The following is a 25,667-nucleotide window of genomic DNA, read 5'->3' on the forward strand; positions in this document are numbered from 1 at the left end:
TTGCCTGAACTTGAAGCCTGCTCCTAAAATGGTACACCTCCCTGCTTCTCTTTTGCCATTGCTGTAGCTCTTACCTGCTGATGCCTAAGTTGATTGTTTTCGGATTGACTTCTGAAAATGTCCCAAATCTGCATTTATCTCTGAGAATTTAATTAACAGACTCACTACATATACATACATGCATACATGTATTATGTGTCTGTTTTCTTCTTTGGTTTTCTTTTTTCATGTCTTTTAAAAATTCTCATGCTTTTTCTCCGAACTTTAGGTACCTTAAAGGAGGAAAGTAATTTACACTATTTTAGTGTATTCATGCTTTGACTTGTGGAATTAAGCATTGCGGGATTGTTAAGGATTCAAGTCTTAGCATTATCCAAGTAAAGAAGCAGATTAATATTTGAGCTTCCACAAGGGTACTCTCCTAGGCCCTTTGGGAAGTGAGAAGATAATAATTGTCTGTCCTTACAAGCCTCATATCTTAGGGGAAGATAAGGCATGTAACTATGATCAGAGTAAATCAGAAGAATGAAGGCTGTATGGAAGATTTTGCACAGAGCAGAAATGTCTGGGAAAATGAAGCATTATTTTAAAGGAGAAAGCAGTTAGTGGGAATGTAGCATATAATTTTCTTTAACGATTATTACATGTGAACCCTTTAGTCAAGCTGGATGATGCTGTAAATGTCGATGACATAATGACTGATACTTCTACCAGCTTTCTTCTGTGTATCTGTGAAAATAAGGAAAATGTTAAGGACAAAAAAAAGGGGAACATTTTCTTTGGAATCGTGGTAAGTGCATTGTAGGTAAAGATGAATGATAGATGTTCATGGTATGTATCTCTGTGAGTACTCATGTATGGTTTACGATAAGACTATCTGATGAAATGTGCCCTCAAGTAATTGTACTAGAAAAACATTTTTCCTTATAATTTTATATGTTAAATCACTAGTTAAAATTTTCTCGTATGGCTACTTGGCACTCTGTGCTATGGAGACATCCAGGTAGTTTCTGTCCATGTGCTCCATGAGTGGGTTCAAGATGGACCCAGTGATAGGCATGGGTGTGGATAAGAAACAGAAGGAAACACTAAGCCAACACATGCACAGGTATAAAGGGTTTTGCAAATTTCCTCTAGGAATTTGAAGTTAAACACATGATGATGGGATTGTTGTATATAGATTTGGAGGAGAGGGAATAGTTAGGGGGAAATGATACTTGGGCTGATAACATCCAAAGCTGTGGGCCCAGGCTGCACCTCTCTCCTGAGATCCAGCCTCCTGCACCCAACTTTTTGCTGGGCACGGCACTTAGAATTTGTCCTCACTCCTCAAACTCAGTGTGGCTGCGGTGGATCTCTTCTTTTTTTCCCTTCGGTACTATTCTTGCCGGGTTTTTCCCTGTTGTAATGAGTGTCACGAGTTCCTCTCTCACTCCGTAGGAGTTATCTTCTGGATAGTGGCAGTGTGAAATCAAAGGTTTTAGTGTTGATAGTACTGCTGCAATTATGCCCTTGACCCTCACTCTAGGTAGTGCACAGTTTTTTACAGACTAACTTTGGCGTTCTCAGTGTCACATATCGCATCGTAATAGTTGTGGGTGTTATAATATAGACCATTTCTCTGATTTAAAAAAGGCGAAGGGGAATTAGCCTGATAAATTTGTTACCTGAACTTCCGTAGCTAGCTTTTGTAAATGTTTGGTTTGTAGATTGGGAGATAAATTTATTTAAGTAAACTAATATAGTCCAGCTATCTGGGTACTAGAGAAGGTCTCTCGGCTAGAATTAAGGAAGTTCCTTGAGCCAAAAATGAGGGCCTTCAAAAAATTATAAAATATTCAAAAGAAAAAAATTCATAAAACAGTGCATAATTGCAGTAATATAGTAATGTGAGACAACCACCTAGGTCAGGAAATAGAATACTGCATAGAGAAAGGTCCCCTCCCTTCAGCAGAGGTAATTGTAATCCAGACTTTTATGATAATAATTTCCTTGCTTTTAGTTCCAGTTTTACCACCTTAAACTATATACAAATGTAAATATATTGTATCTTTTTGGATCTTGCTCCTTTTGTTTACAAACTACTATTTGTATCTGAGATTTATTTACCTGTGTTACTGTAGTTGTGTTTTCATTGTCACTGCTGTGTTGTATTTCATTTTATGATTTACACTTTATTCATTCTTCTATTAATAGACATGTGGGTTCTTGTTAAATTTTGGTTGTACAGAGAATGCTGTTAGAAACCTTTTTGTGCATGCCTTGTGGTATACATGCCTCTGAGTATATACCTCGGGGAGGATTTGCCGAGTTGTGATAATGGATGCTCACTACTTGCCGAGAAAATACCATGTTGTTTTCCCAAGAGGCTGTGTCAGTTGACTTGCTGTTGGCAGTGTTTGAGTGTAGGGATGAGTGTAGCTAATGCCGTCTGTGCCGTCTGTAACTAGTGCCATGCATTTCTTAAGCGTCAGCAGTGGACGAGAGCGTGGCCTATGGAGTGAGGCCGCATGACCCTTGGCTCCACCACTTTATCACCCTGCAGCCTTGCATGGATTACTTACCGCCTCTCCCAAACCATGATTTTTTTCCAGCTTATCTTTGCTATGGCTTAGGATGATAGGGGGTAACTTTTAGTTTTCATGGTTATTTCCCTGGATAGATTCTCTACTTGAGATTCATTCAGAGTTTGTTAAATTTGTGGTTTTTTTTTTGCAAAAATTATACCTTTATTGATTAATTTTATATAATGAAGTAGAAATTTACTACTACTCTGATGGCCATGTTACTAGGAACATGTTACTTTTAGTGATGATAACTGCTAATTATCCAGTACTGTGTAGTTTACAAAGCGTGCACGTTTGTTTTATAATTTGACCCTTGCAGTAATCTGAAGATTAAAGTAGGCTGATTTATTCCCACTTCACGAAGAAGGAACTGAGGGTTTTGGGACTTGTGAGAGTCATTCTGTCAGTTTTGTTGGATCCAAGACTTAACTCAGAGTGTCTCTAAAAATCCCATCTAGCATAGCTTACATATTGGTGAGTCTGACTTCTTACCTAAGAATTTTGGAAAGTACACAGGTTTTCAAACACTTTAGAAATGGACTACATACTAAAGAGTATATCCTCTTTACCACGTTTCCATGTTTGTTTGTAATGTGTCAAGGTTATAATTGGGAAAACTGTTTTGTCTGTGACGTAGTGTTTTTGTTTCAGGGAGTACAGCCTGCCACAGGTGAGGTGGTGGTTGATAGTTTCCAGGACTCTGCTTCCCGTTCGGAGCTAGAAACTCGGATACTGCGTCTGCAGCCGGTGGAGCTGCTGCTTCCCTCCCACTTGTCGGAGCAAACGGAGATGCTGGTCCACAGAGCCACCGCTGCTCGGTAAGATGGCACGTCTCAGAAAAGAACACTGATTTTGAAACTCATATTTGATTTGCAAACTGGTACTTACTCAACTTATTAAGGTTGTTGAAAAGTTTTTACTTACAAAAATATTTTAACAGGAGTTGTGGAAATGTCAAAAAAGAAAACGAAAATTACCCCTAATATCACCTTAATGTAGGACTTTTAAAGGGGTTTCATATTATTTGGTAATTAATCTTCAGTTTCTGGAGGTAATTTAGGGGCGCCTGGGTGGCTCAGTCGTTAAGCGTCTGCCTTCGGCTCAGGTCATGATCCCAGGGTCCTGGGATCAAGTCCCACATCAGGCTCCCTGCTCAGCGGGAGGCCTGCTTCTCCCTCTCCCACTCCCCCTGCTTGTGTTCCTGCTCTTGCTTTCTCTCTCTCTGTCAAATTAATAAATAAAATCTTTAAAAAAAAATGGGAGTTACCAAAAAAAAATGAAGAGCTAAAAATAAGTCAAATCCTATAACACAGAAATAATTACTCTTAAATGTTTTGGTGTGTTGTTTCTATGCATGTATATCACCTTTTTTGGTTTAGAAACTTGGATTCATGTTGCAAAATCAGTTTGTGTCCTGTTTTTTTACCTAAAATTTCCCATACTTTTTTGTGGAAGATTTTATTTTATTGTGGAAAATTTCAAACATATACAAAATTATACACAATAGTGCAGTGAACACCCATGAATCTGTCAAGCAGCTTCAGCATTGCTCAGCTCAGCTGATTTCATTTCATCAATATCCCTACTCCCTCTCTCTTTGAATTACTTATCTGAAGCAAATTCTAGAGGACATCACTTCATCTACTAATATTTCAGTGGGTAGTCAGTGAAAATAAAATGACTACATATCACTCAGTCATGTAAATGGATAATTTATCCATTCCCCTTCTGTTATGTTGCATTCACTTTTCAGTTTTACAAATATTGCTGTGATAAATACCCATGCATAGAAGTATTTGTGTGTATTCCTGATTATTTCCTTAAGCTAAATTCCTAAAAGGGGATTACTGGATCACAGGGTATAAATATTTTATAAAGCTCTTGGTTGCTTGCTAGAATGGTCATATATGTTTATACCTCTACCACTACTGAATAGTAAGAGAGTTGCTTGAACCTTGCTGACATTGGATCACTTAAACAATTTCTGCCAATTGGATAGATGAAAAATTCTGCATCAAGTCTCCTTATTTTATTATCCTCTTCTGACAGAGCTAAAACTTGAATAATTAAAAGTGAGACAGTAGGCTAATAAGGGGTGCTGCTCTTGAAGACCTAAAAAAATTAATAAAATCTAAAAAAATTTTTAAGATAGTCTTCTAAAACTATTTCCAATATTTTGTGTCTTTGGTTTTCATTTTTCTTTATAACTGTGTGTACATTCACTTGACTTAGGTATAACTGTGACTAAAGTCAATCAGTTGAATCAACACTTCCATTTTTCTTTGGGTCTAAAATGAGTCTCTTGTAAGCAGCGTATTGATGGGTCTTGTTTTTTTATTTGTTTTTTTAATTTTAATTTATTTATTTGACAGACAGCGAAAGAGGGAACACAAGTAGGGGGAGTGGGAGAGGGAAAAGCAGGCTTCCCACTGAGCAGGGAGCCCGATGTGGGGCTCGATCCTAGGACCCTGGGATCATGACCTGAGCTGAAGGCAGACGCTTAACAACTGAGCCACCCAGGTGTCCTGGGTCTTGTTTTTTTAGTCCATTCCGATACCCTGTGTCTTTTTTGATTGGAGCATTTAGTCCATTTACATTCAGAGCAATTATTATTGATAGATACAAATTTAGTGCCATTGTATTACCTGTAAAGTCACTGTTCCTATAGATTGTTTCTGTTCCTTTCTATTCTTTGTTGGTTTTGGTCCTTTTCCTGCTCAAAGGGTCAAATATTTGTTTTAGGGCTGGTTTAGTGTTCCTGAACTTTGGTTTTTGCTTATCTTGGAAACTCTTTATCTCTCTATTCGGAATGACAGCCTTGCTGGATAAAGTATTCTTGGCTGCATATTTTTCCCATTCAGCAGCACGTTCAATGTTTCATGCCATTATCTTCTGGCCTGCCAAGTTTCTGTGGACAGATCTGCTGATAACCTTATGTGTCTACCCTTGTAGGCTGTGGACCTTTTGTCTCTAGCTGCTTACAGAATTCTCTTTTTATTTTTGTATTTTGCAAGTTTCATTATAGTAGGTCTTGGTGTTGACCTGTTTTTGTTGATTTTGAGGGAAGTTCTTTGTGCCCCTTGGACTTGATTGCCTGTTTCCTTCCCTAGATTATGGAAGTTCTCAGCTATAATTTGTTCAAATAAACCTAACCCTTTTCCCTGCTCTTCTGGGACTCCTGCGGTGCAGATATTATTGGGCTTTGTGGAACTGCTGAGTTCCCTAAGTCTGTATTTGTGATCTAATAGTTTTCTTTCCCTCTTCTTTTTGGCTTCATTATTTTCCATTATTTTATTTTCCATATCACCTGTTCTGCCCTCTGCTTCTTCCATCCTCATTTTGATTACATCCAGTCAGTTTTGCATCTCAGTTATAGGATTTTTTATTTCAACCTGACTAGTTTTTATGTCATTTAGAATACTAGCCCAGCTAGTATTCTTCTGACTGTTGTTCTAAATTCTTGTTCAGATATATTGCTTATATCTGTTTTGAGGAAATTTCTGGCTGTAATTTCTTCTTGAATTTTCTTTTGGGGAGAATTTCTCTGTCTTGTCCATATGTCTGGGCTTCTGTCTTTTGCGTTCTATGAAAGTTTGTTGTTTCCTGCTCCTGAGAATAATACTACATTAAGAAGGGGTCCTACACTGTCTAGGGCCTGGCACTTTGGGAAGTGTTTCTGGTGTATGCTGTGTGCAGTCTGCTGTTGTGTTTTGGTTACTCTTTGCTACAGGTCAGTCCTCTACAGAGTTCTTCCTTGCTTGCAGTGGGAGTCTTTGGACCTTTAACTAGGTGTGCTTTAATTTCTTTGTTAAGATAAGCCTGATTTAAAAAAAGAAAAGAAAAAAAAAAAGCCTGATCCAAGAAAAGGAAAAGGAACATAAAAGCAAACAAACAAAAAACTGTAAGCCTGATTCTAAAGAAAAAGTAAGAAGGAAAATAGAAAAAAAAGAAAAAAGCATTATCCAAAAAATAAGAAAAGGAAACAAACCAACACACAAAAAAACTATAAGCCTCATTCCAAAGAAAAAAAAAATAAAAGCCTGGTCCTATTTCCACCAGAACTGAAGCTGACTCTTTGGAGCACTCTGTGATCAGTAGACTTGCTACATGCAGGGGGTCTGTGTTGGTCTTCTCAGGGAGAGGCCTGTGGCACTGGCTCAGAGTCAGACCTGCTGGAGCAGAGGGGCAGGATTTGGTGTAAGAGGAGAGCCTTGCAGCACTGTGCCTGTCACTGTTCTGTTCCAGAGAAGCGGCTGCATGCCCGTGTAGCTGCCTGGAGTCTACGATGAAGCAGAGTGAAGAGCTGTGACCAGGCTCGGCGTCCTCTGCACGCTCCTCTCTGGCCTGCTGCTGAATGGCTGCTCAGTGGTGCCTGGCGGGCTTTTTGTCCTTGGAGAGGCAAAATGTCCTCTTCTGTCTATCTATTTATTTATTTTAAAAGATTTTATTTATTGATTTGACACGGAGAGATACACAAAGAGAGAGAGAGCAGGAGCAGAGACAGAGGGAGAAGCAGACTCCCGCCGAGGCAGGGAGCCCGATGCGGGGCTCGATCCCAGGACCCTGGGATCATGACCCGAGCCGAAGGCAGATGCTTAACCATCTGAGCCAACCAGGCGCCCCCAAAATGGCCTCTTCTACATGTACTCCAAGAAGGGGAGTGTTCTCTCCCAGTGTGACCTGGGGGATCCCCACACTGTGGCATTGTGTGTGAACCCTCCGTGCTGCTCTCTCTCTCCTGCTCTCCCTCTCTCCCTGATTTTGCTCCATGTAAAGGGCTCTCTTCCCTGAGGGGGCACTGTGGCTTTTCTCTCCCCCAGTTCACGTCTCAGAACCTCGCATCTGCCATGTCCTCTCCTTCCAGTTGTGCAGATTGTTTTCTTAATCCTCAGATCAGTTTCCTAGTTGTTCCAAATGAATTGATGTTGACTTAGCTGTGTGCAAGGGACAAAGCAAGTTCAGGGTCCCCCTACTATTCTGCCATCTTAAGCAGCAGCACTTCCATTTTTCTGATTTCCACTTTTTTTTTAACAAAATAATAAAGGCAAAAATTAAATAAGAAAATATTCCACAAAGACATTGCCAAAAATGAATTTTTTTGCTGGCAAACAGCATTGCCTGTGATATTCCTTAATGTTTATTCATCAAATGAGATTCAGAAGCCATTTGGTATACTAAAGATAGTTCGGGTGTCATATGTGGGTTTTTCCAAATTTGATGACTGCCTTTGTCTTGTTTTAACTTATATTTCTTTGCTTAGCATTGAGAGTATGTAATTTTTCCTATTTTTATTGAGCGCATGTAATTTTTATTTTTTTCGCATACTGGACTAAGCAAAGTCAAAAGTTAATCTATATTTCTGTGTTTAAAGCTAACCTTTATCTATGGGCAGAATGGAGTGCTAGAGATTAAAAAGTCAAGCAGTCAAACATTGTGGTTCTTGTAACATGAGGTTTGGGTTGGAAATGGGCTCTTCCCCTTAGTGATTTTGGTGCTCAACTACGTTGTCCTTCAGTTTCCTTTTCTTTAAAATAGGGCTAATAAGACTGCTTACCTCATAGGATTGTTGTGAGGGTTAAATAGATTAATATAGGTAAAATGTTTGCAATAGTGGCTGGCATAGAAAGCTCTCTAGGGGAGGAAATCATTCTTTCTATTATCAATTATTTTGTTATTGTTACTGTCAGCCATTGTCTTTTTAAATATTGCCTCTGCCCCGTTTTCTTCTGGAATTCCTTCTTATTCTGCTCCCTGTGTGTGGCCCTTTATGGTGTTATCTCCTACCTACAGCTGTCTGAAACAAATGTCTCTCCTCTTGTTTTTGGTTTTTTGGCCCTTGGGGATTTCCTCTGTTGTTGTTGTTTTTTGACTCTTTTTAAGAAACTTTTTTTTTTTAAATTTTATTTATTTATTTGACAGAGGGAAAGAGAGAGAGCACAAGCAGGGGGAGCGGCAGGCAGAGGGAGAAGGCTCCCCGCTGAGCAGGGAGTCTAACACGGGGCTCCATCCCAGAACCCTGGGATCATGACCTGAGCCAAAGGAAGACACCTAAGCAACTGAGCCACCCAGGCACCCTGAAACATTTATTATTATATTTTAATTCACGATTTCTATGTGTTTTTAGTAGACTGTTTGGATCAAACAAGTGTCCATGCTTACAGTAGCATTCCTTTATTTTTATACTTAGATCTTTCCCCATTCTGAAGCTACTTCAGTCATCATCTGTATTTTATTCAATTTAATTTTCTTTAAAATTTTATCATTTAACTGTTTTTCTTTATTATACTTTCACTGTGTAAGGTGTGGGCCTACCTTGATTTCCCCCGGGAATGCTAGTGGGTCCATTTTAGCATTCATAAAACTTACCCTTCATCAACTTGAGATACAAATCACAGCCATATTTAAAAAGAAAAGAAAAGGAAAAAAAAAATCAACGATGAGGATAGGAAGTGCTTTTAATTAGGTATGAACAACATAGCTTGACAGAATTTTGTTCCATATTTACTACAAATAACCATATAGCCTTGATATTTCAAGGAGAAAAGTTGTTTTATTTCTGATGGATTCTTCTCTGTTTTAAACAATAAGTAGATTCTCGTGTCTCAGACTTAGCGTCCCCTCTTTCTTCTGCTGTAAATCTGAAGGTAAAAAGAGTAGTTTTTGTCAGTTGCTGGTTGATATTTTATTAATATTTAAGAAATAATAAAGTGTGAGAAAAGGCAGAAGAATGGCTTGGAATTATGGAATATGTGTTTTAAAATATTAAATTTTTTTGTATTCTTTGGCCACAAGAGGTCTCCAAAGGATTTTCTATTCTGTGGGTTATCATTTAAAGACTATTGGAACCTTCACATTTATTTTTATATCGCCAGGTAGACTTACTTTGTATCTTATGGCAATTATGGATAACTACATATTAGTCAAAAATGGTACTAAGATAAAATTGTTTCTAAATAATGATAAACAGTTTTTCTTAGGTTAATTATTTTTATTTAGGTAAGATGTGTTTATAAAGCTTCAGTTTGGATCTTAGGAAATCATTTTTACTATACTTTGTTACCCTTCCCATTTGTGATAAGAATATATAGAAAGAAACAGAGGGAAAGAGATGATTTTAAGCACTGTATTAGCTGCATTTAAGATGGCTTTGGTTTAGAGAATGTTACATGTTTATAAAACTTCTTGACAGGAAGACTATAGAAAACAATAAACCAAAATTAGTCTCTGTTTACTAGTTCTCAAAAAAACTGATATTTGAGGCAAATCAGATGAACAGAGCAGATGATGCTCAATTTTGTGATTAGAGAAGTGAGGGCTTCCTGAGCCTAGCACAGCCAAGGAAGGCTTTGTGAAAGAGGTGGGCTGCGTGGGTGACATTTGCAGGATGGGAGGCTTTGTGTTGGTAGTGGAGGAGGGAAGGTTGTGCTGTGTGTGTGTGTGTGTGTGTGTGTGTGTGTGTGTGTGTGTGTGTGTAAACAGTATGAGTTCTGAGGCACTTAGGCTGGAAATATTAGAGGAGGTGTGAAGACAGAGACAGAGGGGAGACTTTTCTAACTGGAGGTGAACTTTAAAGTTGACAGTGGAGGAAGAAAGGGTCAAGAACCTAAAATCCAGCAAAGGGGTCTGGAATCCTAATGGAAGTCAGTGAGGTTTCTGGGCAAAAGAGTGACATGACAGAAGAGAAGAGGTGAAGCTACAACCTAAGGCGGGAGAATTGAACTTTAAAAAAATAAACAATTCCCCTAATGGGAAAAAGAATAAGACCAGGGAGTTTAATGGATATCATAGTTGGGAGTAAGAGAAAGAAAAATAGAAACAGAAAGGAAGGGGATAAAGAGCGAAGTAGAGAGCCAGGGCAAGGTAGGGATATGTAGTGATAATTTATTTGTTGCAAATGATATGGCCAGTGGTATGTGTTAATTTTATACAGTATTGACTCTTAAAATTTTCTGAAGCTGCACGATATTCAGATAGTTGGTTATAAATTAATCCTAACCAGTTGGTATCATTTATCATTTATTCTTATGGAAGAATGTCCTTTAGCACTACAGGATTGAATCAACTTGGCTTATGAAATAAATGCTTGAACATATTAGCATTTACCGAAAGATAGATGTTTATGTTGCAGATTTGAAGAAAACATTCAAATCTTGGTGTTGGGGAGTAAGAATGACTCCTGCTGTGGATACTTCCAGTGTTAGAAAGAGAAATACATTATTAGGTGTTTGTATCCACAGAGGGCCTTAAATTTTCTAAGGTTTAACCAAAATCATTATCTGACATGATTGCTTATAAAGGAGATTTATACCATCTGAATGTCATTTATACATGTTTGCAGTGTTTTAATTTTGTGTTTCTCTTTTATTAATTTGTGTTAGAGATTGATTCCCACTTGGTGGTCTTATACTTTGATTTTCAAATTTTTAATGGAAAATGTATCAAAATGAAATTATTGCTGTGAAGCTATGTGCATAATTATTGGAGAAATTGTCATGTAAACTAGGTACCTGTTATGGCTAAGATCCAACTTTTTTCTGATGTTATTAGTTGAATTTAGCATTAGTTAGAAAGTATCAAATCTTCTTGAAGGACGAGAGGAAAAAAGTAGACAGGTATTACTGATTAACTTGGCTAAGAGGAAGTGCTCCACACATAAGAAATGTTAAATGGCCAGTACTTGATGGTCTGAATTTAGTGATTGCAGTCTCTCAATTTGTTCTCTGAGAGTTTAATAAGCTCAGTTTCTTGGACTTTTATGACATCATTACTGGGATCCAAGTAAATGTGGCATGTATCAAACACTGACTGGCATGCAGATACGGACCACAAAGCCCCTATATTTAGTGGGAAGGTGAGGCTGGATAGGGTGAGGGCATTTAAGGGAGTGTGAACACAGGATGCGGTAAGGGATTGTGAACATTGAGTGTTCAGGTGTGTATGAGCAGAGGATCCTGGGACAGAATCTAGCCCTTAAGAACTGCTCAGTGTGGGTGCCTGGGTGGCTCAGTTGGTTAAGCGACTGCCTTCGGTTTAGGTCATGATCCTGGAGTCCCAGGATCGAGTCCCGCATCGGGCTCCCTGCTCAGCGGGGAGTCTGCTTCTCCCTCTGACCCTCCCCCCCTCATGTGCTCTCTCTCTCTCTCTCTCTCTCATTCTCTCTTTCAAATAAATAAAATCCTAAAAAAAATACTGCTCAGTGAATGTTTGCTCTATGACAATGTGTTTAAGGATACGGAGGAAGACTACAGCTGTTTTATGGAGGATGCTAGGCACTAGCATAAAGAATTTGTGCTTTATTTTGATGTTTCTCCCCTTTGGCCTACTGACTCCTTTTATTTATTATTTTGTGTTAGAATTTTCTTCTTTTAAATTTGTTAAATTACAGAGGTAGTACATGTTTTTTTGTAAAAGTAAAAAATACCTATTTTGTTTTTTAAAGTTTATTTTTTTAGTACTCTTTATACCCAGCAGGGGCCTCGAACTCATGACCCCAAGATCAAGTGTCACACACTCTACTAAGTCAGCCAAGGATCCCCAAAAATCTCTGTTTCATTTTATTATTATTTTTTAAGATTCTTTTTTCTTCTTTTTAATTAATTAATTATTTATTTTTAGGAGGGAAAGTCATGGGAGGGGCAGAGGGGGAGAGAGCATCCCCAGCAGGCTCCACCCCCAGCACAGAGCCCACAGCAGGGCTCAATCTCATGACCCTGAGATCACGACCAGAGCCAAGATCGAATTGAATGCTTAACCGACTGAGCCACCCAGGTGGCCCCAAAAATACCTGTTTTAAGGGAAAAAATTATTGCTAACCTCCCCACCCAGTTTGACGTCAAATATTTTTATTACAGTGTGACTTTAATATTTATAAACTTAGATTTTCATGTTTTAGCTTTATACCTTTTTTTAGAGTAAAAAAGTCATAATGAAATTTGAGATTAAAATCGAACAAATGTATTAAGCTCATAAACTATAGGTGAACAGTACTTTGGTACAAAGGATGATGTTCTTGTCTGAAAATAAACTCCTCCCAATTTGAGTAGGATGTGTCCCCCACTGAGGACCACGTTCTTTGCAGTTCAGTATTCTATACTGTGATGTGCCGTGTAAAGACTCAGCTGTTTCCCACTGTTTTTCTCTTTGAATCATGGTGTAACTTAAGAGATTTGCCTACCACTTTCATTGTAAGACTGCCTCCTTTTTCTTTTTTTCTCATTAAACCTTTAACACCGGAAGTGCTTCTATTGCTAATGTGGTCTTAGCATAAAAAGAAATGTAGGAACTAAAGCTTGTGGCAGCGTTCCTTTTAAAAAGTTCGTAATCCAGTTGATCTAGGATAGCGTTTTTCAAACCAAGGTCATGAAATCAGTTTGGTAGGTTGCAACTAACAGTGAAAAAAATAAATTCAAATTTATCAGAATGCTTCACATGTAGTAAAGGTTAAATATTTCATGAAATGCTTTCTTTCAGTTTTATCTGTGCATAATCTCTGTCTATATGTATGCCTTCTGATCCTCTTTCCAATCCTTACCAAGTTTATAATTCTCCAGGAAGGGAATTAAACTCCTAATAAGATGTATTAATTAAATGTTATCTTAGATTATCTTACATGCACATTCTTACTACCTAAAACTGATCAGATATTGCCCGGAAGTATATTTTTATTTTTTTTATTATTTTTATTTTTTTATTTTATTTTTTTAAAGATTTTATTTTTTTGACAGAGAGAGACAGTGAGAGAGGGAACACAAGCAGGGGGAGTGGGAGAGGGAGAACCAGGCTCCCTGCTGAGCAGAGAGCCTGATGCGGGGCTCAATCCCAGGACCCTGGGATCATGACCTGAGCCGAAGGCAGACGCTCAACGACTGAGCCACCCAGGCGCCCCGGAAGTATATTTTTAAAATAGCACAAATGAAAGGTAGTTAGCGTTTAAACACTGGATTGAAAATTCTAAAGCTGACTTGACTCGCATACCGCATATTGCCTACATAGCAAATGCAGAAGTGACAAATTATTAGAAGTAATGAGGATTTATCAAGATTGTTAAATATAATCAATATATGCAAATGAATAGTATCTTAATACAGCAGCAACAAATAGTAAAATTTTTATATAAAAAAGATACCACTTGGAATAGCAACAAAAGCAGTATTATTTAGGACTGTGTTCACCAAAAGAAAAACAAGGAGACCTTAATGAAGAAAATTTCAAAACTTTATTTAAAGATAATAAGAAGAACTAAATAATGGAAAGAGGTGTATTAAAAACGTGTAATTAGGGGCGCCTGGGTGGCTCGGTTGGTTAAGCGACTGCCTTCGGCTCAGGTCATGATCCTGGAGTCCTGGGATCGAGTCCCACATCAGGCTTCCTGCTCAGCAGGGAGTCTGCTTCTCCCTCTGACCCTCTTCCCTCTCGTGCTTTCTATCTCTCATTCTCTCTCTCTCTGAAATAAATAAATAAAATCTTTAAAAAAAAACGTGTAATTAGCGAATCAAACCTGCGATTTTAGAACTTTTTATGGTGTAGACAGATTCTTAATTTGATATTTGAATTAAAAATGACGGTTGATTTAACAGAAGCTCTTGGGTTGTGGTGGTGATGCTTATAGGTGTAATATTTTTGAAGGTGGAGGGGATATGACTTAAGTTAGGGCAGTGTGCTGGAGTACATTGTAAAGGCAGTATGTGTCATGGTTACCTGTTTCTGGTCATTTAGATTATGTGTGTTTGAGCTAAATCTAATATAAATGGGACCATTGCTTGAAGGAAAAGAAGATTCAAACCAGAATTTTAGGGAAATACAGATGATGAATTTAAGGCCTAGAAAGATGGATTACTCCCTGAAGATGGATTACTCTCCATTTTTCATGATAGCATACCATTTTTATTTTTTTAAAGCTTTATTTATTTATTGGAGAATGCAGGTGCGGGTGTGAGTAGGGTGAGGGGCAGAGGGAGAGGGAGAGAAGCAGACTCCCCGCTGAGTGTGGAGCCCAGTGCAGGGCCCAGTCCCAGGACCTCGAGGTCATGACCTGAGCCAAAATCAAGAGTGGGATGGACTGAGCCATCCAGCCCCTCTAGTAGCTTACCTTTTTAATTAAGATATTTTATTCTGCCTTCAAGTTTTTGTTACTAATTTAGCTAGCAGTAAATTCTAATTGATTACTTTCTTATCTGTATTAGCTTATCTCATCAATATCTGTATTGATAGGTATTTCCAGTAGATTCTCAATTTATTGATACATCCCCTGAGTCTGCATTATTATACATTCATTCATTCTTAAAAACATTTATTGGGTGCTTACTGTGTGCCAAGTTCATTATTAGATAGTGAGGATCTGAAAATGAACAAGATCCTTACCTTCCCAATTCTTAAAGTCTAGAAGGGTGGTAGTCACGGAAGTAAATAATTATAATGAAAATGCTGATTGTTAAGGTCCGATAGAGTGACTGGTAGCATGAGGACATCCAGCTTTGCAGGAGTTAGGGGAGGCTTCCCAGAAGAATAGGCCACAACTGAGACTTAAAAGATGACAGCCAGGCAGATGGAGGTGTAGGACAGTGTGGTTTTCTTAGGGTACAGAAACGAGTGTGGTCTGCCAGGGTGGACATGGCAGCCTGAGACAGGACAGATGTGGGGTTTGGAGAGAAAGGTTGTGTAAAGTGAAAAAGAACCAAGAGAGAAAGTAATATCGTGGATGGGTTAGATAAAGAATTTCCTGTGAAGAAGACTGAGAACGAATGGCTGGTGGCAGAAAATGTATCATAATGATCTTTTGTGTCCCCAGCACCTATCATAGTGGCTTGCATAAAGTAGGTACTTAATAAATGACCAGTGAATGATTAAACACGTGACTTTTGAGATAAGGGGGAAAATGGGTATTTCCTATGTGTTTTTCTTAGGAAAAATGATTTAGGTTTTATAAATACAGAGGGATTGTTGTAGTAGTTGGGAATTCATATATATATGTGATGATAAATGTATATTTAAGTGGTATAGATGGAGCCAAGTCATTTACTTCTTTTGGAAAGACTGTATTAATTCCTTATCATTTTTTTCTATTGTTTTTAGTCTTTAAAATTTAAAAAAAAAATGTTACTTTCAAGTAGTTTATTTAAGCTTCTTGACATTTCCATGGACATTCCTATACAGTAAATACTAATGGGATCTACATGGCTAAGTTATCCTGGACAAGGAATTATGTAATATTTTAAAGATTGATATTGATGATAACAAGGTGCCAACCTCATTTCTGGCACTTGAAACCTTTTCTGTGTTGTACTCACAGGAAATCTTTTTTTTCTTTCTTTCTGTGCTTTTTCATCTTCCTCATTCCTTAATTCTAGAGTAGGAGATAAAGTTGACTCCTTTGTCATTGTATTTCATTATTTATTATATAATAATTTCACTTTACTATTTAGAAAATTCAGAATTAAAAAATTGCAGGTGGTAGTAGATTAAGTAGCAGAAAAAAATCTCATGCACCGGAAGAAAATGTCTTTAGGAAAGCATTTAAAGAGGAAGTTTTCTTAATAATAAAAATCTGCTTTATGTTGATTTAAAAAAAATATTAATTCCTTTCTTGGTAGAAATGCTGTTGTATTTTTGGTAGTTCTTGTTTTTCTTTTTAAAAACCAAATACAGGGGTGCCTGGGTGGCTCAGTTGGTTGGGCATCTGCCTTCAGCTGAGGTCGTGATCCCAGGGTCCTGGGATCGAGCCCAGCATCAGGCTCCCTGCTCCACGGGGATCCTGCTTCTCCCTCTGCCTCTGCCTGCAGCTCTGCCTATCTGTGCTCTCTCTCTGTCAAATAAATAAATAAAACTTAAAAAAAAATACAAAAGAAATTTTAATAAGATTTTTTCCTTATAATCTTAATAAGATATAATTATTTTTGTATTTAAGATTTATATTATTTTAATTTTGTTTTTATTGAGGTATAATTGACATAAAATAATATATTCGTTTCAGATGTACAACACAATGATTTTATATTTATTTATATTGTGAAATGATCACCACAATAAGGCTAGTTAACATCCATCACCATGCGTAGTTATACAATCTTTTTTTATGATAAGGACTTTTAAGATCTACTCTCTTAATAACTTTCAGTGTGTAATACAGTATCATTAACTATAGTCATCATGCTGTACATTACATCCCCAATTGATAGTTTTTAATATATGTAGTCAGCACTTTTAATGGGTGTGCTTAATATATATGAAATGGGTGTGTTCTTCTGTGTGAAAATCCAGATTTTAAAATGTGGTAAATTAATAGGTCAGTGTTACCATACAAAAGTGTTTGCTCTGGGGTTTATCTAAATTCTAAGCCTTTGTGCATTTTCATTGAGTCTAACTCCACAGGAATGTCTTTACTTGAAAAGTATAAATGGAGGGTACACGTAGTAAGCTTACTGATAGTAGTTGAATAGGAAGAAACAGCGTTTGAAGAGTCTGGAGGAATGACTTAACAGATTAATACAGAAAACCCCCAAGCTGGGTCCAGACTGCTTCAACAGAAAGTTCAAAAGCATTGTGTGAGATATGTGTAATTGTTTTACTACTTCTATATGATTTTTGTAAGTACACTTATTCATTTGAGGTTGAAGATTTAATTGCATAAGGTGTCCTAATTAAAGCATTTTATTCTGAAGTTACAAGATCACTGAGGTAGTAAGTGGCAAAGCCCACTAGATCCCCAGTCCTATTTGATGCTTCTACTATCATTAAGATTTAACCTAATGGCAATCTAAAACACAAATATCTCCATAATTGAACTCTTAATACAGGTAGCCATCTGCCCATAGGATCTCTTCAATTATTTCTTTCTTCCCTTTCCCTCTTTATAGTTCAGAAAGAGATTCCTTTTACTTTCTTCCCTTGTAGTAAAGTTTCCTTTCACTATCTGTTTTAAATAAAAAAAAAAAAAAACGAGGCTAGCTTGGTTCACAGCATCTCTGAGCTTGCTTATGTCTAAGCCTTTGTGGACTTAGACTTATCCATTAGTCTTTTCAGTGACTCCTTCCTGTCAAACCTCCCCACTAGAGAGAGATTTCTTACTAATTTCCATTACTTCTCTTGATTACTCTGAGATTATTCTCTTATCTCTTGTTTTCAGGCCAGGACTTTCTTTTCTTTCTCCTCTTTTTTTGTGGGTTCTTTTTAACTACTAGCCCGAGTTCTGATCTCTAGAGCAATAAAAGTCTGTGAAGTCCTGCTATGTTTTTTCCCCTCTACCATTTTTCTTCCCTCTCTCTCTTACTCCTTCTGTCTTCTGTTAGGTATTTGATTTAACATATAAATTGACTTAATATACATAATACTGGGGTTGATGATGTTTCTCCAGGTTTCCTTGGGTCCTGTACACCCCAACAATTTAGAAAACTCTAGCAAGTTCTTGGGACTCTTACCCTCAGTGTTATCTTGAATTCTTTCTTTTTGAACCTTCAGCTCTGACCAGCTCTTCTTGGTCAGGCTGAACTGGGCTCTGCATCTCATGGAAGTGGACATGAACCCAGAACATAGCATGTAGTTATGCTAGGTTGCCCCCAACCCTAATAGGAAGGCTGGTAGAGAGGGGAATGCATGGGTGGATCTGCATTCCTTCTCTGAAGGCCATGTTGGACCATGACCATCCACAGGGTTAGCCCTTACTTGGTGGGGTCATTGAGATCAGGGGAGTGTCTAGCCAGGAAGGCCTGCACCTGACCCATCATGGCAGTGCTTTTTGAACGGTGGATACAAGTCATTAATGAGTCATGAAAACAGTTTTATGGGTTGCACTTACCACTTTAAAGAATGAATTAGGGTAGTATAGAGTAGAAGATAGATGAACGCGTTTATGTAATAAGCTAAGTATTGTTTAATGAAACTTTTTCCATTTGCTATACATCCTAATCCTGTCTTTAACCCAAGAAAAAGTTGCTTCAAACAGTGACATATTTCTGGTCATTCCTGTTAACAATAAAGTAATGTATGCAAATAACACATTAACTGAATGTTTTCCTTTTCATTCAGCTTCACAAACATTTATTGTATAATTATCATGAATCTCACTGAGATTAGAAGATCCATTCCCTTTGCCCAGTGAGGGCTACCAGGCTTTTTGGGGAGCCAGCACATACACAGATGGCTGTAGTACAGAGCAGATTGATACAGTATGTGATAGGAAAGCAGACTGAGTACTACGAGTGCATGAGAGGGTAGAATGGAGCGGCACTGCCTAGCAGATACATAGTGTGATCCACAAACGTGAGTCACTTGTTATTTATTTTTTCATGGAAATAATAGTTGAAAACACAACGTTACATTGGTTTCAGGTGTACAACAGTGATTCCACAAGTTTGTACATTATGCTGTGCTCATCACAAGTGTAGCTACCATCTGTCACCATGTAATACTGTTATTACAATGCCATTGAATATGCATGGTAATTTTAAATTTTTGGCAGCCACATTAAATAAAAAGAGATAAGTGAATTTAATTTTGATAGTACATTTATGTAATTCAACATATCCAAAACATCATTTTAACATGTAATTTCTTTGCATTCTTTTTTATACACTAATTCTTTACATTCCTTTTTACACACTAAGTTTTCAAAATCTAGTGTGTGTTTTACACTGAGCAGCACATCCCAGTTGTGACTAGCCACATTTCAGGGGCTGAGTAGCCAGCCACATGTGATGAGTAGCTACTCTTATCAGACAATGCAGTTGTATAGAGTGTAGGGAAACTTTATTTAAGAGAGGGTCTAGAATGTAAGTAGCACTTAACTAGACAGTGCTTGGAACAGCATTCCGCAGTGAGAGAAAAGTGTAAACAAAGATGAAATAAGAATTTGTAAAAAAAAAAAAAATAGTGAATGAAGCTCTTACTATATATCAGGTATATTCTCTGATCACTACTCTTATTAACTCGTAACCTTCACAGTAGCCCTTTGAAGAAGTTACTATCATTATATAGTAATTATATATATAAACTCTAAATTTTTATAAATGTGGAAACAGGCATTAGTGGTCAAGTAACATATATGTATATATGTATGTATGTATCTGTCTGTCTGTGGAAGGCAAAATGATGGCCCTCCAAAGATATCCGTGTCCCAATTACTGGAACCCGTGAATATGTCCAGTTACGTGGTAAGGGGGAATTAAGGTTGCTACTCAAATAACTTTAAGATGGGGAGATTGCCCTGAATTATCCAGGTGGGCCCAGTTAATCACAGGAGTCCTTTAAATGTAGAGGAGGGAAGTAGAGGGGATCAGAGTGATGTGTGATGTATTTGACACATAACCCTGGCTTTGAGACAGAGGAAGATGCCATGAGCCAAGGAACATAGCCTGCCTCTAGAAACTGGAAAAGACAAGGAACCCAATTCTCTCTCTCTCTCTCTTTTTTAAAGATTTTATTTATTTGGCAGAGAGAGAGAGCACATAAGGAGGGGAAACAGCAGAGAGAGAGAGGGAGAAGCATGCTTCCCGCCGAGCAGGGAGCCCGATGTGGGGCTCAATCCCAGGACCCGTGGATCATGACCTGAGCCAAAGGCAGACGCTTAGCCGACTGAGCCACCCAGGAGCCCCAAGGAACCCAATTCTCACCTGGAACGTCCAGAAAGGAATATAGCCCTGTCCAGTGAGACCAATGTCAGAATTCTCACCTAACTGTGAGATAGTAAATGTCTATTGTTTTAAGCCACTAAGTTTGTAGTAGTTTGTTACAGTAGCAAAGAAGAGTAATACACTATCATTATGTGTGGGTTCTGGATAATGATATAAAAATGTTCTTCTTAACCTTTTGTTTATGGGTAGCTATTTACAGGAATTAAGTCAGACCACTGTCTCTCTTTCTTGGATGCTGAGTTTCTTCCTCATTTTTCAGAGTAACTGGAAAATAACAGGTATTTAGTACTGTTGAAGTAGACATAACTTTTCTTGCAAATAGTAATATAAATACTAGTTATGGTTTTGACTGAAATATTGAGAGTTTGTAAGTACTTTTGATAAAGTGATAACTGCCCTTTTTAAGTCTGAGCAGTTTCTAGTTGCTAAGTCAGGGTATCATTTATGTATGAATTACCTTATAGGTAAGTATACTTTACAGTTTTTTATGTAACTCTTAACTATCAGCCCCCGGATGTCACAAAGTTTATCTGTGGGTGATTAAATTGAGTAAGACAAGAGATTGCCTACCCATACATAATAAAATCCTATTTCTTCTACCTTCCAGAGAACAGTGAGAACAGCTTGGCCTGCAGGTTGATTGTCATATTCTGCCTCCTTCCCACCTACTTACTGCTACCAAGAGACAGAGCTTAGCCTCTCCTTACGTTCTGTGAGGAAAGGGCTTCCTTAGGTTAGTTCTTTGGCCCTGAGCACATTGAAACATACGCTCTTAGAAGGAGAGAAGCTTCTATCTTGCTTCCTGCTTGCATATTTCCTTCCACTTTATCTTCTGTACTAACAATGCAAAGATTTTACTTCAAGGATATGTGTTTTATTCACTCCTGTCATTATCCTGTATACTAGAATACTACCTTTGTCAAAGTGCTGATGTTTTGCAATGCCCTACAAACACGTAGATACAGAGTGATTTTTTTAAAAGTATGATTCCAGAGTTAAATGCTGGCTAAATGTAGACAACAACAGTGGAATTCATTAGTTCCCTGGGGCTGTGGTGATGTGAAGTGTTTGTGGGTGTTTTTATTCTAACTTCACAAGTGGAAAATTTATGCTTTTTTTGCTTGTCTGTGCTCTGGGTGCTTAGTGCAGCCTCATCCTCTGGAATTCTCTCTCTCTCTCTCTCTCTTTTTTTAAAGATTTCATTTATTTGAGAGAGAGAGAGCTCCTGAGATTCTCTTTATGGCTTAGGGAATCTGTATGATTTTCCTGCTTTTATCCTCAGAGGCTCTAGGCCATGCTATTACTCCTGAGTGATTACAGGTGCTTTTTGCCTGCTAAGCAATCCTTATATGTAAAAATCAGGAATTAGACACAAGACTGATAAGGAGATGGTGATTTTGTTTTACAGAGATTTTCACTTGCAGACTTTTAGGTATTTTCAAATTCTAATTTGATTTGATGCATTTAAATAACATGCACCAAGGTTAAATTGATCCGTTTTACAAGTTCAATTTGCAAACCCATGGCTTGTATAAGGTAACCTATACCTGAGGCCAGAAGAATGGCATACTATCTCTCACATCACATGGTCTCTTGTCCCTGTCTCTCGAACTTAGCTACACCAGACTATTGGCATGTTCTCCACATGTCATATACAGTGACAGATGGCACAGAGCAGTGGTCTGGCACCAGACACCCTGCGTTTGAATCCTAGTTTCCGCCTCACTTTTTAGCTGTGGATCTTAACATTTTTGTGGCTCAATTTCATTATTCAAAAACAGGTGTGTAATAATACAAGTATCTCATAAAGTTGTAGGGAGGATTAAGTTAGTTAATACATGTAATGGGTTTAAAACAGTCCTTAAAACACAGTATTCAGTAAATACTAGCCTTATTTTTCTTTTTTTTAAAGATTTTATTTATTTATTTGACAGAGACACAGCGAGAGAGGGAACACAAGCAAGGGGAGTGGGAGAGGGAGAAGCAGGCCTCCCGCCAAGCAGCCGAGCAGGGAGCACAATGCGGGGCTCGATCCCAGGACCCTGGGATCATGACCTGAGCCGAAGGCAGACGCTTAACGACTGAGCCACCCAGGCGCCCCTAGCCTTGTTTTTCATTCATCGTTTATTTTTTACTATTCTTAAGCTATTCTTAGGTTGTGCAGTGTTTTTCCCACATTTGTCTTAAAATTTTCTGCATCCTGACAGTCTTAACTACTTTTATGAAGCTGCCCTACAATTTTTAGTTGTGGGTCTAACCTTGACTGTAATTGGGATTGCCTAAGGATATTAAATACTGATGCCTGCATTTTTTAAAAAAGATTTTGTTTATTTATTTGATGGAGAGAGAGGGAGAGAGAACATAAGCAGGGGGAGCGGCAGAAGGAGAGGGAGAAGCAGACTCCCCGCTGAGCAGGGAGCCCGATACGGGGCTCAATTCCAGGACCCTGGGATCATGACCTGAGCCAAGCGTAGACGCTTAACCAACTGAACTACCCAGGTGCACCTGATGTCTGCATTTTTGGTCTGTGTTAGCTGGCTGGTAGTAGTTTTGAGGTTGGGGTGTTGTATTTCTGGGAATTTTCTATCAGGTTGTTAAAACAGTGGCAGCTTAAAATCAGCCATGGTGGGAATATTTACACTATTGAAATTGGCAGATACCACCACAGCATTTCTTTCGATCTTTTGGTATTCCTGTGATTTGTTTATAAGCCTCTCTAAATAGGTGTTGAGCCTTTTACTAGAATAAATTAGTTTGCTAGGGCTGCCGTAACAAAGTATCACAGAGTGGGTGGCTTAAAAAACAGAAATGTATTGTTTCTAGAGGCCAGAAGTCCTAAATCAAGGTGTCAACAGTGTTGGTTCCTTCTAACATCTGTGAGGGAAGGATCTTCCAGGCTTCTTTCCTTGGCTTATAGACAGTTAACTTCTTCCTCTGTCTCTGTATTCTTCCCTTCTCTATTTGTCTCGATGTCCAAATTTCTCTTTTTTATAAGGACACGAGTTCTACTGAACTAAGGCCTACCCCGTGGACCTCACTTTAACTTGATTGTCTCTGTAAGGACCTTATTTCCAAATAAGGTCACATTCTCAGGTGACACAATTGATACAATTCAACCCATAACACAGGGCAGGGAACTTCTTTTTTCTTTTTCTCTGTTAGTTCCTGTTATATTTACACAGTAAAGATTTGTTGACTTGAATGAAAAAGGAAACACCAGTTAACTTCTTGTGTGTTATTTGTGTATAATTTTTTATTCATTGTATTATGAATTCCAGATAGTTAATTTGTTGATTTTTTTTTTTTTTGAAATAGCTCTTTCTGGGCATAATATCAGAGTTAGTATTTATAGAGAAAAACATTAGTTTAGGAAGATTAGTTATTTTAGGTTGTCTGAGGCAGGCTTGAGCTTGTTGGTGAGCTCAAAAGGCATGATCTGAGTGAAATAGTCTTGATTTTGTGTCTGTTGTTGAGAAAATGGTTTTAATCATGCATTAAAAAATGAGATGAATTTCCACTGATCTGAGAATGTTTTAATGCTGATAGTCATCTTCAGGATTATGTAAGACTATAGAGTTCTGAGGAAAGTAGGTTTTTTTTTTGTTGTTGTTTTGTTTTTGATTTTGCTTTTTCTTAAAGGCAAATATAATATCATGTAATGATTTTGTGATATTTGTGATTGGGAAAAAATATTTTTTGAAGCACAGGAAGTATAAATTATTTTTTAAAAATCTACCTTGTGTTAGGATGATTGTATACAAAATAGTGGATAATATTTAAACTATGATCATCTCTAAGCATGGAAATTTGGATGTACTTTTTGAAGTTAAATATTTTTCTTTCAAAATGAGGTACTTCTCCATACCATTGTTTTTTGCTAAATAAGTACTGGAATCTTATTCCAGAAGTATATTTGAAATAAGTGTTTGAGGGGTACCTAGGTGGCTCAGTTGGTCCAACTCTTGATTTCAGCTCAGGTCGTGATTCGGGGTCATGAGATGAAGCCCCACCTCAGGCTCTGCACTCAGCACAGAATCTGCTTGAGATTCTCTCCCTCTGCCCCTCCCCAGGCTCATGTGCTCTCTTTCTTTCTGTCTCTCAAATAAATAAATAAGTCTTTAAAAAAAACACATTTGCACAGGAATTTATTAGTGTAATTGTTCAGTATTTTAATAGAAAAATTTCATTTATAAATTATATATTCAGTTGTAAATTATAAAAGCTTTATTTTTAATCAACTTTAGCCAGCTATAATTTACATGCAATATAATTTATATAATTTACACATTTTAAAGGTATGAGTCAAATCAATTTTGGCAAATATATACATCTATATAAACACCCCCCCCCCCAATTAAGATGTAGAGCATTTTCATCTTCCCGGAAAGTTCCCTGTATCTCTTTGCAGTCATTTGCTCCCCATCTCCTCCTTCCAGTCTTGAATACTGATCTGATTAGACTGTTTTAGAATTTAACATCAATGGAATCATGTACTTTTATGTTCAGCTTCTTTTAGCATAATGCCTATGAAATTCACCCATGTTGCTGTGTATCAGTAGGGTTTTTTTTAATTGTTCAGTAATATTGCTTTGTATGAGTATACCAAAATGTGTTCATCCATTCACTTGCTGAACGTTTGGGGTTTTGCCTATTTTCAGTAAAGCTTCTAAGAACATTTTGTGTACTATTTTTTTTTTTGGACATATGTTTTTATTTTGCGTTAAATACCTAAGGGTGTGGAATTGCTGGACTGTACGGGTAAATATGTACTTCACTGTATAAGAGACAGCCAAACTGTTTTTCAAAATAGTTTCCCAGTTATATATTCTCACCAACAAGGAATGAGAGTTGTAGTTGTTCTGTCTTTGTCAACACTTGGTATTGCCAGTCTTTTAAATTTTAGCCATTATAGTTAGTGGGAAGTGGTGATTCACTTTGGTTTAAATTTTTTTTTTTTGGGGGGGATGACCAATGTTTTCATGTACTTACTGGCTATTCATATATCTTTTTCTTTTGCCCATTTAAAGAAATTGGGTTGCTTTTCTGATTGAGCTATAAGAATTAGAATTCTTTCTGCATTCTGAATAAAAATCCTTTGTTAGGTATATGTATTATGAATATTTTCTCCCAGTCTGTGGTCTGCCTTTTAATTTTCTTGATGACCTTAGAAAAACAGAAGGTTTTTAAAAATTTTTTTAATTTAAATTCAATTAATTAACATAATGTATTATTGGTTTCAGAGGTAGAGTCAGTGATTCATCAGTCTTATATAATAGCCAGTGCTCATTACAACACATACCCTCCCCAGTGTCCATCACCCAGTTACCCCATCCCCCAAGCCCCCTCCACTCCAGCAGTTTGTTTGTTTGTTTGTTTCCTATGCTTAAGAGCCTCTTATGGTTTGTCTCCCTCTCTGATTTCATCTTGTTTTATTTTTTCCTCTCTTTCCCTATGATCCTCTGTTTTGTTTCTTAAA

The 25,667-nt window shown here is 37.6% G+C and overlaps 1 protein-coding gene across 5 annotated transcripts in view; it reads left to right on the plus strand.

Annotated features, from left to right (window-relative positions):
- MSH3 (mutS homolog 3) overlaps positions 1–25,667 on the plus strand; it is a 178,479-nt gene that overhangs the window by 14,233 nt on the left and 138,579 nt on the right. For all 5 annotated transcript variants that reach the window (XM_028114541.2, XM_028114539.2, XM_028114538.2 and 2 more), the window contains exons 7-8: positions 645–790; positions 3,219–3,385. In XM_028114541.2, coding sequence (XP_027970342.1) covers positions 645–790; positions 3,219–3,385 — 313 coding nt within the window. The remainder of the gene's footprint in view (positions 1–644; positions 791–3,218; positions 3,386–25,667) is intronic.

This window comes from Eumetopias jubatus, unplaced genomic scaffold, assembly GCF_037043125.1.
Source record: "Eumetopias jubatus isolate StellerSeaLion01/CBP00866 unplaced genomic scaffold, mEumJub1_p1.0 scaffold_5, whole genome shotgun sequence".
NCBI classification, from domain to species: domain Eukaryota; kingdom Metazoa; phylum Chordata; class Mammalia; order Carnivora; family Otariidae; genus Eumetopias; species Eumetopias jubatus.